Here is a 16,515-nt window from a genome sequence, read left to right as displayed (position 1 = left end):
TTAATTGTGATTATATAGATATTCAGACATTACCATGTGGCTTGTATGTAAAAATGATGACTAAAATTCCTGGAAGTCAGCTGTCTAAGCACAAATGGAGGTTGGAGTCTACAAGCGTATTTGATGTGGGTCTATAGGCCTGGAGCAGACCAAAGAATTGGTCTCCGTGCAATGTTTATTTAGGTGGTGGTGTGGCGGTGGAAACAACTGGGAAATTTAACCCAACCATCTAAGAGCTGCCCATGTCAGACGCTCGGTGTCCTTACGGGAACTGCCATATCAAAAAATACAGATTTGTTCAATTTCTTAAAATAAAATAGAACAAATAGGCAGATAAAAGTGAATCTGTTTCTTGTTTTAGAGTGGGTAAAACATAAATTAATGTTACAGACACAGTGGTCTCAATTGTCAATTTGTTTTTGAACTGTTTATTCTGGTAATCAAGTCTTATGCTTATCCTCTAAATTACAATGTTCATATTCCAGAGCAAGGGCCAACAATAGTTTTTTGCTTGTACCCAAGGTAAAATAATCTCAAAAGACCCCCCACAGCATATTATCATAAGGGTTAGAGGGACCTTTTGGCCCCCTCTCAGTACCCAGGGCCCAGGACAATTGACCTGGTGTCCCCCTTTGTCTGCGGCCCTGTTCTTAGTAGAACAGCACAGTAGAATAGCATGCATATTGTATGAGTGTGTGTGTGTGTGTGTGTGTGTGTGTGTGTGTGTGTGTGTGTGTGTCTTAATGTTAATCTCAAAGCATATAAAATGTAGATCACTTATAAACAATACATAGTTCCATAAACTTTTATTCTTCAGTTGTAATCCCTGACATTTGTGAATGCAAAGTCCAGATGTTTTGTAATTTCATACTTTACAGGTCTGCATCTTAAACCATCACACACTCGGTGCGGATAGTTAGCAGTGACATGAATCATTTCTGAGGACAGTGTTGTTTTCTAGTGGAGAGGCCACAGAAAACTCTGTGCCGCTCAAACCTTTTTGATCATGGCATTTCTTCCCGTTTGGACTTCACGCTCTTCTCTTCCACATCTTCAATTTTCTCCCCGTCGTCTACATTTTCCTCCCTAAATCAGACATTTCGGGTTAGGAAAAGGCTATATTGTAATTACATCAAACTTTTACTTGGCAACAGTATTTGCCTTTTCTTCACTAAAACTGCAGGGCTTGCTCAGAAAATTATGTAATGTAATATGACCAAACCACATAAAGTCCTTGGCTCTCCAGAGGCAGTGCTATTCATAATTTTACCGGACACAGTGGTCTTACGCAGTGGATGAACAAAACTAAAAATTCTCACTGTGCATACCTGCTATGAATGCCAATCTCGTCTGTATCGTCCCCAGATCTGGATGATGTTGATGTTCCTTCAGCTGCCTCGCCATTTTCTTCAACAAACTGCTCCTTTAAGCCGGCTGTCTGCAGCTTGTTCCTGTACGTCTGCTCTGCGTGAGCTTTTGCATTTTTCTGCCAGTAAAAACACAAAGTCATGCTGGAGGGGCATGTCACTTATAACGTGGTGTAATCTCCCTAGCTCACTATGCCACTTACCTGTTTCACCTGTTGGAACAAATAAGGGCGTTCACTGACTCGTGCCTTCATGTCCCGTAACTCCCTCGTGTACTTTCTCATCCGCTGTTGGTCAGCCGCCCTTCATGTAATTGAAGATTATAGTGAGCTACTGTGGCAGGCGTGTGCAGTTGTTGTGATGTGAGTTACAAAAGATGCAAAATTGCAGAACGAGCGGCCTCACTTGACCAGTACTCACCGGAGATACTGTAGTTTTTCAGTATGCACCTCTGTCAAGCTGCTGTGTGGGTCCAGCAGCTTTGCATGAAGTGTGACTGTCTTCTTCATGGCCTGGGACTTCATTTGGTACATCCTCAACCAGTCTGCCCCCTCCTGATTCTTGCTATCCCTCATCTCCATTGACTTTCTGTGAAAGTAAAAGTATGCTGTCTGTAAATATTCTGTATTTTTTAACCCATTAGTGTCTCGAACAATAAAGAGGAAAGCAATCCAAGTCACCTGATGGCCATGCCGCGCTTCCTCACATCGTCTGTGATGAATGTGGGGAGTGTGTCTTTGGACAGTGACGTTAGGGTGCCAAGGGACTTGCTTCTACTGAGATTACTTATATTTGGTTCCTGTACATAAGGGGAATAAATAGTTTTTGCTGAACAAATTTATATTTAACTTGAAAATAAAACCCTGCATGATGCAATACTCACAACAGGAGAGCATGCATCAGTAGTGTTTGAACTGATGTAAGCCAGATGTAAGCACAAAGGCCTTTATATAGTTGTGTCAAATCTGTGCAGTGAGCTACGACAGATGCAGTTGTTCAGCTTGATGATACAGCATAGAATGACGTAGAGTGGCTGAGGTAGTTTATCAGTTTGTGGAAATAAAACTCTTTCTTTTTTTCTATTTTGCGCTATCTATTTCCTTTTTCTTTCTTTCTTTAATTTGATTATCATCTTCTTTTTTATTTTACCGTGAGAACAATCAATACGCTATACACAAAGTCAAAATGAGAGAAAAAAAGATTAATTGATGCATTCAAAATACTAGGACATTTTGTTCACGCTTATGTGATGTTAAACTAGAATTAATGTATCTAACATAGCTTCTTCACGTGCCACACTTTCAGCAGCTAAATATATCTATTTATAACATTACTCAAAAAAAAAACAAATTGCTAATTACATCTCTGGTAATTATATAATGTTGGCCAGAGAATATATGAAAGGAAGACAGGAAGGAACTTTCACTGATCACAGGGATCATTCTACCACTTTGGATTACTGTAAATTACTGTTACACTTCTCTGATTACTGTTATAAATATTTTTACTCTGCAATGGCCTCGTGTGAATCTTCTACCCAGACAAATTCCGCTGAACATATATGTGATGGATGAAAAAGACATTTCTGCTTGAACTGAGAAAAGATTGTGAAGAAATATCATACAGCTGTGTTAGACGCTGTAGAAATGTGGCTTCAGTTAAACTTGATGAATTATGAGGTGGAGAAAGTTTGATATACAGCCGCTCGAGGGAGGGAAATATTCCCTCTACGAGGAGGGCCCACTGTACATATTTTAAATAGCTTTACAGTTCCACAACCAGTTCCACAACTGAGGGGACTGGTCAGAACAACCTCAAGAAATAACAGATATGCCGTACAAGAACTTAACCGATACAATAAATCTTTCATCATCAAAAAGCTTCTCCCAAAGATACAGAAGAGAAAGTCAGATGTGACCTGGTCAAAGTCTTTTGTCGCATTTTATGAGTGGTGAGGGACCAAAGGAATGCATGATCTGCAAAAACTGCAGCATTTGTTTGTCAGTTCTTATTAGGCCTTTTAGTTTGCATTTGGCGCAATCACACTGATATGGACCTGTTATAATGAGCAATGATTTAAGTAATCAGCACTGTTTGTCAACTGGAACATTACAGGCTTTAAGGAAGGCTAGTGGTTCCCTCCCCCCTTTAAAGACGTGAAGTAGTGGGTGGATGTGTTTCTAACCATCCATCAAGCTGAGAAGTCATGTAAAACTACAACGTGAAGCCATCTGGTGCTTTGGAGTCCTCTATGTCATCTTATGTAATTCTGCTGCAGATCCTGACTCTTCAAAGCAGGCGTTATTATTTACATTTTATTCATGTAATATTTGTGAAAGTACATGTTCAGACACTGCCTACCAGAGTTACCACCTCTGATAAATTTGAATTAGACTGATGAAATGCATACAACATTATCAAAGCAGAAAATTCAAAACACACTAAATTAAAATGATCTCACATGCTAAAAGAACAACAACTACACAATGAATTCAACCTTTTGAACACATTCTCATAGTAAACAAAACAACAGGTCAACAGGTCAAAACAACATTTACCTGTGAGTTTTCAGGGCTCATCCTACTTTTCCTCTCAGGGAGAGCTGATGTCCTCAGATGGAAGGGCTGACATTTGATCGTTTCTTTACTCTGTGTTTTTCTCAGCGCCTCTGTCTGCAGGGCTTTGTGCAGCCTGCTGAAATCAGGGACCTGTTGGATGATTTTGGGCCTGAAGCTGGGCGTCTCATCCAGGAAGTGCAACCTTTCTTTCCTGGTGCGCTCAGCACTGCGAAGTTTCGGGCTGCCAGACACAGTTGAATTCTCACAACGCAATGTTGTTTGAATGGTGACTTCTCTGCAAAGCTCCCGGTCTGCACAGAATTTAAATAATGTTGAGGATGAGGCTAAGTCACTACATAAAGTACAAAGACATACTGTATACATGCAAGAAGAAGTAGCAGAAGAAGAAGAAGAAGACGATGTTGTTTTTTCCTCCATCTTAAATGTTTGACTTTTTCTAGAGTGGTGGCTAGTTAGGCATCTAAAAACTTTAAAAATGGAACAATCTTAGAGGAAGACACCACTCTTTGTTTGAACTGGGGTCACACATAGGCATTTCCTTGTATAAAGGTTCACAAGCGAGAACATTTGGGAACCAGTGAGCTCTATACTATTCTAAACTGCCAGTATATCCTAGCTGTAAATTGGCACATAGATTTATGTTACAAAGATTCTGATCTCTTACTACTTTCACATTAATTCCAACTAGGGCACTAAACAGTTCACTAGCCAGCATCATCCCATGAGAAGGGGAAACCCACCTTTCACCTCAGAATCTGCCGAGTCTTTAACCTCTTTGTGATGAGGTTTCTGTACAGTAGCATCCTTGTTTTTTTGATTATTTGAATCATGTTTTGTCATCGCTAAAAGCTTCTCCCTTTTTTGATTATTTGAATCATGTTTTGTCATCGCTAAAAGCTTCTCCCTTTTTTCCTTTTCTCTCTCCTGGAAGCTGAAAGGTTTTTGAATTGAGAGCAAGAAGTCCCTCCTCTGCTCACGGCCCTGCTTCCTCTCCTTTTCCTTCAGCTCGGTCATCTCCTGATAGAGGGGCTTGTTGACATGGCTGGGGACCGGGGGAGCATGGAACTTCTTCTGACACTCAGCCTCAGCCTCCTTCTCTTTGATCATCTGTGTTGTTTCAGATGAAGCTAAGCGTTCACACTGTTTAATCCTTGCAGTAGTCAGCATGGAAGTCCTGACTGAACAATGCTTCCACTTATTTGGAGAAGATGAATTCTCTGACTGTCTGGGATGGTGTGACGTTTCTTTGTCGGAGGTGAGGGCAGATGTAGAGGCAGATTTCCTCATTCCCACATGTCTGAAAAACAATGTAGATCTTTAAGAAAAAAAGAATATATAACTATTACAGTAACTATGAAAAAAATTGACGACATTTGAGGAAACCTACTTGGCCTGATGATTCATTTCATTTTGATCACTGGACTCTTGGTCTGTTGACAGGAGTGTGTTCTGATGAATCCTCCTCTCCAGCTCCTCTCTCTGTCTACTCTCTGTCTCCTGCAGCTGCTTCCTGAAGGCCTCACTCAGCGCCTTCAGCTGTTGCTGGAGCATCAACTCTGATCTCAGTCCATCCTCCAGCAAGTTCTCCAGCTTTGACATATTTCTCCTACCTGTGAAACACACACAAAAAAACAGGAAGAGAAAAATGAAGGAAAATCAGATTCAAACACTTAAAGACTGTTTATTCCTGGAAAAAAAAAGTTTGTCTTAATAAGTATATCAACTGAAAGAAAAATGACAACAACTTTGAGAAGCAGTTTATTGTTGACGTCATTTGTCAAGGGAAAATGCCCAAACTTCCTGTTTTTATATTATCTATTTGACTCGAACTAATGGATACTGGATTTATGAGTCCATTGCCAATACCAAAATAAGGGAGTAAAATATAGTCCAATATCAATATTCTTACATACACAATATACATGAATAAAAACATTTTTTGCAGTGAACCTTCACATCAATGCACTGAAACAATAAACTTTTTTATTTAAGTAATGATTAAATTACCCCAAGGGCCTTTTTCTGCCTTGTTCTGTTGTTCTGTATTGAACAACCTTATTTTTGGCACATATCGGACAACATATACACCAATACTGATCTGTACTCTACTCTCTACGTCTAGATTTAGACACAATAACACTTGATCTCTGATCAAATAATACACATTACATGACTGAAAATAAGCTTAATGGCTAATATGTAATTGATAGTGATGGCCAAATTAAATAATTGACGATTTTCTGTTTTTATGTCATTGCAAATTTAACATATTCAAGTTTTTGACATTTCAAGCTACTTAAAGACGTCCCTCTTGAGCCCCGGGAAATTATAATGAGCATTTCACGACGTTTTACGACAGTAATTTCTTTTATTAAATTAAAAATGCTGATAATTCCGCCTCCAGTCTGTGTAATGGGTTACCATGACAACGGACCTCTGCACCCTGTTGACGTAGGGACCTGTCGTTAGCGTTTCTTTACGTATTTAGTTTAGTCCTTTTACTTTTATACTTATATACAAAACCTGCTTTCCATTTCTGTCAGCACATGCTAAGAATTTTGATTTCTAAATACTTTCAAATAAAAGGTAAAAACGAGTTGCCAACCTGGTGAAAGATGACTTTTAAGAAGTGGCGTCGCAGCGTCAACAAACACATATATCTCCCAAAGTTATGTCTCCGCTGACAAGACGCACCACTGGGTAGGTTAATTAGCTCTGTTGTTGAAATAAAGTTGACCGAGTCTTTTTGTTACACCTGAAACGAAGCAAGTATCTATTACTCACACTCACTCCTCCGTTTTTGGTAGCATTAGCACTGTTTGTGGACAGAAGCCGGAACATCAGCTGCGGCGGACGCCTTTTGTGATTGGACGCGAAACCGGAAGTACTTCCTTTGGAGCGCTTGTCAACAAAACATGGCTGGATTATAGAAGGGACACAGCGGCGGCTATTAGGACACATTCAAGGGGAAACGTCTCTCTGCTCATCATATGAACGTATCCACAGTTTAAAGCCGGGCTGGTTTCTCCTGTGTAATTCGCGGCTCGTTCCACATGAAGACAGAGTGAAGACAGAGACATGCATAAACTCACAAGGGCGACGCTGGCCTTAAACGGTCTTGGCCGGTGTTTTATTGCAGAGAAGCATTTATCTGGTATTAAAATCATCAGCCGAGGATTAGTTTGCGCAGAACATGGAAACGATCCTGGCAAGAATGAAGTTTATGACGTTATTATATCCGGGGGAGGAATGGTTGGATCTGCAATGGCATGTTCCCTCGGTGAGTAATGCCTTCCCAGCCCTGACTGACCAAATTTTGGTGTGTGACTCCGGCTATAATTAGCAACCAGTCAAATGTAAAATTTAAAGTATTGTAATCAGGAGCTGGTTTTATTCGCATAGACCTGCGTTTGCAGATAATCTCATAAAAAACTTGTGGTATTAAGCAAAAAATGCCCAAACACTCACAAGTTTACCACATGCTCTGAATAATACATGCAAAAGCAACTTGAATATGTGCTATATTTTTTTCAATAATGTAATATTCAAATCATAAGAACATAATATTTCCATTATTTTCGACAGGTATGGATCCCAACTTGGAGGGTAAGAAGATTCTCCTGCTTGAAGCGGGAAACAAGAAAGTGATGGACAAGGTGCCAGACACCTACAGCACCAGAGTCAGCTCCATCAGTCCAGGCTCTGCAACCCTCCTCAGCAGTACAGTATACACTTACAATCTCTGTCAATATAACATTCATTTTTGAGGAGAGAGTTTCACCACAGACAGATAATATATCAAGAAGTTATTTCTGCCACGATTAGCTCCCTTCCTGTGAGACGCTTGCAGCGCTAGACTGTTAAATGGCTCTCGCAAGGTAAGCCAGGGATCAGACACTGTGTCCAGTCTCAAGAGCTTAGCAGGGATCATATCTGACCTTAACCGTTCCTGTGTGATAGGTCACCTCACTTTGGGATGTTTCCTGACACTACTGTCATAGTTACAGAGGGAGAGTTTTTCAAAAGTCCAATCTGTTATTCATATCTCTCTAAAGCTTAGAGACTTTGGCAGCAAGAGAAAGGGAGATTCTGGGATTTCAGGCCAGGTAATTTGAGCTTGATTAACTCATCAACATGTTCTGTGCCCTAAATCCAAAATCTCAGGTCCACAATTTACTAAGAATAGTAGAACATTATTGCTTGTTATTATTGTACTGTAATTTTATAAAACTGTCATAATAATACACTTTTTTAAAATGTATTTATAAATGCTTTTTATTAGGCTGCCTGTATGTGCTGCACACAGCCACTGTTTAACACACATGCCTTTCACCAATTAATAATTTGACAGTTTGTGCACAGATTGATTTCAAGTCTCAATACCCCTTTCAAGTGTTCTACCAGTATTGGTTATTTTCTCACCTGCCCTAAAAGCATGAGAGCTGCAAAAACAGTTTGAAGTGTCTCAAAAAGGATCCAAATCCAAATTCATCCTGATTCAAGTCTCAACATAGCATTAGCATCAGGTATAGTGTGTATGTACTGTAAGCAGTTCAGTGATCATAGCATGGACAACAGCAATGATAATATCTGCCCTTTAGGTCACATATTCCAATACGCTTAGTATTCAGCGTTTTTTCCATTTATTGAAATTGGTGTGGTTTTTGCATCCGATTGCCAATAAAATAAATTGATTTAGAAAAATGTGCCTGCTTGGCGCTGATACAGCTGCCTCTCTGTCTGTAGTCTCCACTTTGTGGTCTCAGTCAACGTCCCACCCACAAACACTATCTGGTTGGTTACATGTCTCGATTAATAGCTTCTCAACACTGAGTGCTCTAAATCTGCAAATCTGTTGGAGTCAAAAGTACAATATTTGCCTCCAGAGTGTTGAGGTACCTCAACATTGTGCATAAGTACTGTACTTTAGTAAAATGTGTTTACTTACATTACATCATTGGTTATTCTAAATTATGACACTTTTTACTGTAAATGTACTGTATATTAGTTCAATTTATTGGTTACCAGTCTGTTTGATTATTAATAATCCATATCAGCCCATAACTGTATTGTTTTTAAGGGGATTCGATAAGATATTGGTCACAAAAGATGTTGCCTAAAGGCTGTACCAAGTGCAACTCTGATGCCACTGAATTTAAAATATTTTCTGTTCATGCAGGACAAATGTAAGTTTGCTGACATTTGCTTGGAGTTACACAAGTTGCTTGCCGTCTTAATAATAGTTTAATTGTGCAGTAAAAGATCAGTTAAGTTGCAATCAGTGCTGAGTAGTAGCAGGGCCCCATTATGAGGCTAGAAAATAATGTCATATCAGATTGAAACATAGACTTGCATACTCACTGGTACTCAATCATGCAGTGTCGGAGGAGTTCTGATACTGGTATCAGAATAGCCTTATTTCCCACTACCACCCACAGCGATCTAGCATATACACAAAAGCATAAATCATGCCAAGTATAATCTCTCCCCCTAAGAGACTTTTATAATGTGTGGGCTTTAACCTCATACTGTGCAGGGTATGATTATTTGAGATACACTACCATACATTGTTGCATTGAATTACCATTGTGACTGTTCTGTAAATGTGTTTGTGCAAATGCAGGTATTGGAGCATGGGAACAAATCACAAAGATGAGGTGCAAGCCCTATCAAAAGATGCAGGTATGTTAATCTTCAGCTCACTGCTATGTAAGAAGTGTCTTTATAAGATCTCTTCAACACAAGTGTACGGTAACTGCCGTTGTGCTGCTCCGTCAAGAGTTTAGAAAAATAGCATTTCAGGGCCAAGAAAAATAACTAGCGCCAGAACTGCAGTACGGAGCATCTCGCAAAAATCCTGCTGTTACACAACTTCAGTTTTTTCTTCATATAGTCTCCCAGACTGTCTAATTTACAGTCATACTGTATGTATTTCTGTCATCCATCAATCTCGGCACCATGCAATTTGTGGGGAAAAAAATCTGTGACAGTCAGCTTCTACTCAGTCATTCAGCTTAATGAACAAGCATCACAATACGGTATCATATAATCATGTGTATGGTATGTAATTGTTCGCATTAAAATGGCAAACAGAGGTTTCATGTAACATGCATTTTGTTCATTCCTTTGCGAAATTTATGCCCTTTCAGTAGCTCTGCAGCGTGTGTGCCACAAGGAATGCCAAAGGGTGCACGGTATATTTAAAAAGAATGAGCCATCTCCGGCACATTCAAAGCACTGGATGGCTCTCTGACCGTGCAAGTTTTATTTATTAAAGCCATGTTTTCTATGAAGAGTAAATCATTTTGATGTTTTTCAAATTGGTACTCGCTCCGAGCGTCTACTAATTACAAAGATTCATGTGAACAACGGGAAGGAAGATGAAAGATTAAGAGAGTGGTTGTTTGCTGCAGAGTTAACCCGCTTTACGGCTGTGGGCGCAGGCTCAGTCCCTCTTGTAAGATGTGGTCGCTGTGTACCAAACACTCGACCGCAGGGTTTCTCTCTGGGCCTAAGATGTCATCATGCAGTGCCCCCCAGTGATTATGGTAGTGTACCTCTCCCATTATACCTTCACTCTGCTACCACTGTTTTGGCATGTTTGCCCATTGACTCTAGAGTCATATACATCTCCAGCCATAGCACTGGAAACTATGTACTGCAGGTCAGCTCTAAATAACATTCTTTCCCTGCAATAAAATGCTCTTCCATCTTGAATGTCCAGTAAGCATTGAGGGTTTAGATTTGAAACCAAAGGCCATCGAGGCGTCACTTTGCCCACATTTCTCTCTATAAAGCTGTAAAGGAGTGTATTGTTTAAACCTCGCACAGAAAGTGAGAGCGAGCAGCTGATTCCACTGGAAAGCTGCTTCATTTCACCCTGCATTAAACAAACCCAAAACAATTTTTGGGCTGGTCTCAGTAAATCTTTCTTCCCAAGCACTTATCACAAGTTGCAAACCCACTGCCATTAGTGGTTTGCTGTGGGGTATATCCCCCTACTTTATGGCAAGTTGGAAAAAAGTAGTAGCAACAGCAGCAGCAGCAGCAGCAGCAGCACATTACTGCAGAATGATGGGTTCTGTCAGCACAGTTACATGCCAGCAGAGGATTAACCTTGTACAAACACTTTTCACCCCCTGACGTTTAGTTAAAATGGTGCTTTCAGGGCTGGAATTACAGAAGCCTAAAACTATATCTCCAGCCACTTTTGGTTGTGGATAAATATTGACTGGCTCGTCATGTTCACAAACATGTCATTTGTTACTTGTGCTTCCACGAAAATGTTTGCAAAAATCCTCATCGCAAAAAATGTCACTCAAATGTCCTTCACCTCAGAGGGCTCCATTAAGCTGGAGTCCAGCCGGGGGGGGGGGGTGTTGGCGACCCTCATCGTTCTGGGTTGTGCCAACCTCTGACGGCAGTTAACAACTTTGATGTGTTCAGCTCTATATATAGGGAGAGGGGGGTGCTTTGAAGGATAGACTTTGTAGACCGCAGGCATAATGGGTCTCTCATTTAGGTTTGGGATGCCTGCTCTGATGCCCTGATCACGTTCGATAAGGAGAACCTGCAGGACGAGATGGCGTACATCGTGGAGAATGACATCGTTGTGGCTGCGCTCACCCAACAGCTGGACGGCCTGTCTGGTAAGCACAGACGCTTATGATTAAAACATGAAGCCCCACACAGTAGCAGCGCACTGGAAGACCTCTTGATTCCTGTTCCATCTGCCTAATGGGCGCCGCCACCACATTTATTCCATCCTGTCCCCCAGGTCGTGTTTATTTGTACTCTCTCCGAATGACTGTTTTTGAAGACAAGTTCAGCCCTTGGAGCCGTCCATGTTTTTCCTGCAATTTCAATCACATTTCGGGAACTGCAGAGTCCAGGCACCCTCTGAGGACACGTGAAGTGGTCCAGTGACCTATTTAAAGCTGCCATGTGCTCCCAAGCTCCGCCACCTCTTAAGACACTAAAGCGCTGACAGTGTGTAGTGCTGTATTGCTCTTGACATTAGCCCAACTTTTGGTGAGGTTCGCAAATAAAACCTCGCTCTGCTATGTGCTTGACAGTTAAAGTGGCATATTTATAAACAGTTTTCAACATTATGCACCAAACAACGGATGTGTGGTTACAGCACGTTTTTGCCTCATGTGCCTCCCATTTGTCCCTCTCTCTCTCTCCCTCTCCTCTCTCATTTTAGCCATGGTGTTGTTATGCTCAATGCACTACATGAAAAGTGTGCTGCGCGCCAGCTGGTTTCAATGTAACCCTGCTCTCCAATCACTGAAAACCCATATTTGACTGTCGTGTTCAGGGAACCAGTAGCCGTTCTGTGGATGGGTCGCGCTCCAAGTCGACGCGAGCCAGGGTAGCTCGGGATGCTTTCATGTTTGGGATTTCTGCAGCTGCTGATATTTTGGGAAGAGGGGCAAAATCTAACCAGCTGGCAGCATGTGCAAAGTGTGGCATGGTGTTGTTGTAGATAAACACTATTAGTCAGTGCAATGTGGCAGGCCAAGGCCATTAAGAAGATTGTCAAATGTGAACTTCGTCTGCTGCCATGTGCCAGGGAGGAAAACCAGTAGTGTTTTACGAGGTGCTTTATAGATCTTCCACTGCCTTGGCTGCAGGCACACCATCCTCTCGTTTTGACGGGAAAAGAAGCGAAAGCACTGATTTTGTGTCTTGATACATACACGGGATCCAAGATTGATCCCTTTGCTGTGTGCGAGTCACGACAGTTGCCATTTCAAGAAGCACTGCTTTTTCTTTTTTCGTCACCAGTTTTATGTCCGTGTTGTGTAACAGATAACGTGCAAGTCAAGTACCGCTCCAAGGTGGTGAAGTACGCGTGGCCCATGCCCCACCAGGCAGCTGAATCCATCCCGTGGGTCCAGATCACGTTGGCCAGCGGAGAGACTCTTCAGACCAAGCTGCTGGTCAGTTGGAGTCCACCACACACACACAAACAGTAGCTGTTCATCTGGTTTCTGCCTTTTTTGATTTCACTTTTTGACATCTGTTCTTCAGATCGGTGCAGATGGACCAAACTCAATGGTGAGGCGGGAATTGGGGATCCCCACGGTCAAGTGGGGTTATGACCAATCTGCCGTGGTTGCCGTGTTGCACCTGTCAGAGGTGAGTATCACATTCAGCACATGCATACGGTATTCTTTATCCACTTATTATATGTACTGTACATCACTTGTACTTTTAGACGCATCATTGTGCGCTACTGAGTGAATTTGCTCAATCTTTTTATTATGATAGTAACTTTAATGTCACAGCTGTAGTCACGCTGAGAACAATACACGCACCCAGAAGTACCCTTTGTAATGTCTTGTTTTTATGTGCAATATATGTAATTATAACGTATGCCCTACAGTGCCATGCCACAATATTTCACTCTGTTATTTAATTTAATTTATGTGCCGGGCAGCCCACGGAGAACAATGTCGCATGGCAGAGGTTCCTCCCAACAGGACCCATTGCAATGTTACCGGTAATTCACTGTGGTATTTTTTTCTTGCAAAATACAAAATATATGTCACACAAGTGTTTGATATCAGCGCCCTCGTTCTGTGCACCGCAGCTGTCGGACACGGAGAGTTCTCTGGTGTGGTCAGCCAGCCATCGGTTCGCCGAGGAGCTGCTGGAGATGGACGAGGAGAGCTTTGTCGACGCTATCAACTCCGCTTTTGTAAGCCCCAGACTGCTGATGTTGTATTTATAGCCAGGTTTCCACATGTATCAGAGAATGTTGCAACTTTTCTGTATTTATGTGCAGCGTACTGTGTGTGGCAGGGGTTCTCCTCACGTGTCAGGCTGTTTTTAGAGACTCGTAAAAGCAGCATTGTCATTGTTTTGCCCAAACTTTATACAATGCTAATATTTCACCGTCCATTTTTTTATGTTTGGAGAAAGTCCTTTTTCCCAAGCTGGCTATTTTTACTGGGCCTGCCGATGGACGGGGTCACCACGGTTGAGTCACGTTTGGTTTCAGGCCTGGTTTGCTAATTAAACCTGTGGTCTCCCAGTGTCGACCATTACTGCATGGAATGTTTTTCAAACAGAGCTAATTCAACTGCATAGCCTGGCCGGCATCTTCTTTTAATTAGCCCAGCTCCCGAAGCCCTGCCAAACCAGTTAGTTAGGGAGGGGGGAAAAAAAGGCACATTCACTGGCCTGGAGTTCAGCTTTAGTCCTGTGTCAGCTAATTTCTTTGTCCACTCAAAGGGACAATGTCTGTTTTCTCTCTCTTCTCATGTGAAAATGTCTCTTTCTTCTTGCCTGTCTGTGTGTTTTGCGCTCACAGTGGAGTAATGAGAACCAGTCGGAGCTGATTGAGACGGCTGGCTCTCTGTTCCGCAGTGCCCTGTCGGCCATCATGCCGTCTGCAGGTTCACCCCGACAGCTTCCCCCAAGTGTGGCGGGTATCGGCCCCAAGTCCCGGGTCATGTTTCCTCTGGGCATGGGCCATGCATCAGAGTACATCAGACACCGGGTAGCTCTCATTGGGTAAGATGGTCATGGTGAAAAATAACATTAAATGTGCAATGTGTGAGAAATGGCCAGAATTTTAGTTAAAAACATTCATGAACAAACATTGTCAACAGAATGTGAAGTCTTGTGCACTGTTCTGCAGAGATTTCTACTGAGGTAAGCATGCTTACTAGCTTGGCCTCCTGTCATGAAATACAACTTTGTACTTCCAAGAGGCGATATTCTTATCAAAGCCTTATCCAAGTCTAATAAGTAAAATCACTAAATGGCAAAAAAGGAAATATTGTTACCCCATCTATCCTTACTAAACAGTAAAATACACTGTACATCATCAGAAGTAACTGGTCTGGTTTCCTGCCATGTTTACTGGGAGGAAGCCGCCTGCGGTGACTGCCAGGTACACTCTAGTCAGCTAATAGAGCCACTATCGAACTAGCTAATGGTAGCTAGGTAGAGCCAAAGATGGCTAGACTGAGCAGCAGTTAGCAGGGTGATATGATACTCCCTAATTTTTTGGAGCCCCCCTCAAATTCAGGCCATTTCTTACACGTTGCCCCTTTAAACATTTTTAAATGAAGACACCAATCAAGTTGTTTTTTTGAGTCATTCGTTGTTTTTCCAACTTATGTTGTATTTCACACATAGCTGAATGATGCTTTAATCAAAAAATAGCCCACTGTGAGTTGGATATATTTGGACAGAGAGGGGAATATGTTTGTCTTTGCAGGGATGCAGCCCATCGCGTCCATCCTCTGGCAGGTCAGGGAGCCAACCTGGGCTTTGGGGACGTGGCTTGCCTCACGCAGCTCCTGAGCCAGGCGGCCTTTAACGGGAAGGACCTGGGTCAGTGAGAGCTCTAAACAGACACAAGCGCTGCAACCATAGCGCAGTGGTTTCCCCCTAAGCACTTTTCCATAGCCCCGGCTGAAAACGCATGCTGTTGATGTGAATTATAAAAAGCATCAGCCTTTCCGGTAACATTTATTTGATGTTTTTTTTCTGTCCATTCTGCCAAGAACTATATGTAAGTTGCTTTTCATAACAACATGAAATCCTGTTATGAGATATTGTGTTTATTTTTTTCCTCTGTTAAATGTCCCGAAGTCAAAATAGCAGCAGGGTATTGACTTAATGCAGAAAACGTGATGGACATAGGCACGCTTTTTAACCCTCAGTCTTTGTTTTTGCAGGAGCGATTCAGCACCTGTTAGAATATGAAACTGAACGCCAGCGGCACAATCTGCCCATGATGGCTGCCATCGACCTCATGAAACGCCTCTATTCCACCAACGTCGCTCCTGTCGTCCTCCTACGCACCTTCGGTCTGCAGGCCACCAACATGCTCCCATCTCTAAAAGTAAGCTCGTCTAGCCTCTACGTCCAGACATATGCTCCTTTACATCCCTTTGAAACTGGCCATCACTATGATAATATCAACCACCTGTCAAACCTATGCTCCACCTCCACTGCGACCCCACCCTCCACCCTCTTTTCTGATTACACGGAGCTTTACTTTAGCGGTGTCTATAATTTCCAGGGTTCTGAACCTACTACTATGGCATCTAAGTTTAGCCCCAAATTTAGTGTTACCAAAAGTGTGTGGGTGGGGTGCAGGGCTGGCCCTGGGGCAGCGGACAGCGGTGTTGGCTTGTGTTTTCACACCCCTTTTATTACCGACCACTCATGTGAAATGGCTTTATTCCCTACTAAGTGATTCAGACCAACACAACTATAACTGGTTGTAAAGGCATTTCGCCGTTAACGTGACATTTCTTCCATATTAAATGTTGCGCGTTCAACGCTTTACAGGTCTTGTAAGAGGCGTTTGGTAAGCATGATTCAGAGGTAACCTAGTTTCTTGATTCTTGTCTCCCTTGCCGTTGCAGGAGCAGATCATGGCGTTCGCAAGCAAGTGATACATCGGTCATGCAGTGGTTGGTGTTGGATCTCGAGATACTGTGATCTTTAAGGCTGTAAAAAGTGTGATTGTACAAAAATAAAATAATAAAGATATATTTTAACTCGTGTGATCTTTTATTCTGTTTGCTTTGGTGCAAAGT

The 16,515-nt window shown here is 42.0% G+C and overlaps 2 protein-coding genes across 4 annotated transcripts; one reads left to right on the top strand and one right to left on the bottom strand.

Moving 5' to 3' along the window:
* Window positions 1–789: 789 nt before the first annotated feature.
* On the bottom strand, window positions 790–6,826 carry fam161b (FAM161 centrosomal protein B). 3 transcript variants are annotated; one of them, XM_030443585.1, is made up of 9 exons: window positions 6,731–6,826; window positions 5,334–5,556; window positions 4,687–5,261; window positions 3,926–4,236; window positions 2,048–2,166; window positions 1,788–1,955; window positions 1,571–1,670; window positions 1,329–1,486; window positions 790–1,086 (listed from the first exon to the last, which is right to left on the bottom strand). In XM_030443585.1, exons 2-9 carry the CDS (start codon window positions 5,543–5,545, stop codon window positions 1,005–1,007), a joined length of 1,725 nt encoding a protein of 574 aa, XP_030299445.1. In that variant the 5' UTR covers window positions 5,546–5,556; window positions 6,731–6,826; the 3' UTR covers window positions 790–1,004. The 3 variants fall into 3 exon arrangements, with proteins under 3 accessions (XP_030299445.1, XP_030299448.1, XP_030299447.1); XM_030443588.1 differs by having other exon boundaries at window positions 4,687–5,243; window positions 6,731–6,824; XM_030443587.1 differs by having other exon boundaries at window positions 6,552–6,770.
* A 51-nt stretch (window positions 6,827–6,877) lies between these two features.
* Window positions 6,878–16,480, top strand: coq6 (coenzyme Q6 monooxygenase). Its single transcript, XM_030443592.1, has 12 exons — window positions 6,878–7,226; window positions 7,532–7,666; window positions 9,570–9,628; window positions 11,469–11,595; window positions 12,761–12,891; window positions 12,983–13,090; window positions 13,392–13,454; window positions 13,545–13,652; window positions 14,268–14,470; window positions 15,183–15,298; window positions 15,646–15,812; window positions 16,342–16,480. The coding sequence occupies exons 1-12, from the start codon at window positions 7,025–7,027 to the stop codon at window positions 16,369–16,371; spliced, it is 1,449 nt and encodes a 482-aa protein (XP_030299452.1). The 5' UTR covers window positions 6,878–7,024; the 3' UTR covers window positions 16,372–16,480.
* Window positions 16,481–16,515: the final 35 nt, after the last annotated feature.

The sequence above is a fragment of the Sparus aurata genome, chromosome 16 (genome assembly GCF_900880675.1).
Source record: "Sparus aurata chromosome 16, fSpaAur1.1, whole genome shotgun sequence".
NCBI classification, from domain to species: domain Eukaryota; kingdom Metazoa; phylum Chordata; class Actinopteri; order Spariformes; family Sparidae; genus Sparus; species Sparus aurata.
Note: the sequence above shows the minus strand (reverse complement) of the source record. Positions and strands in the feature narration are given on the sequence as shown.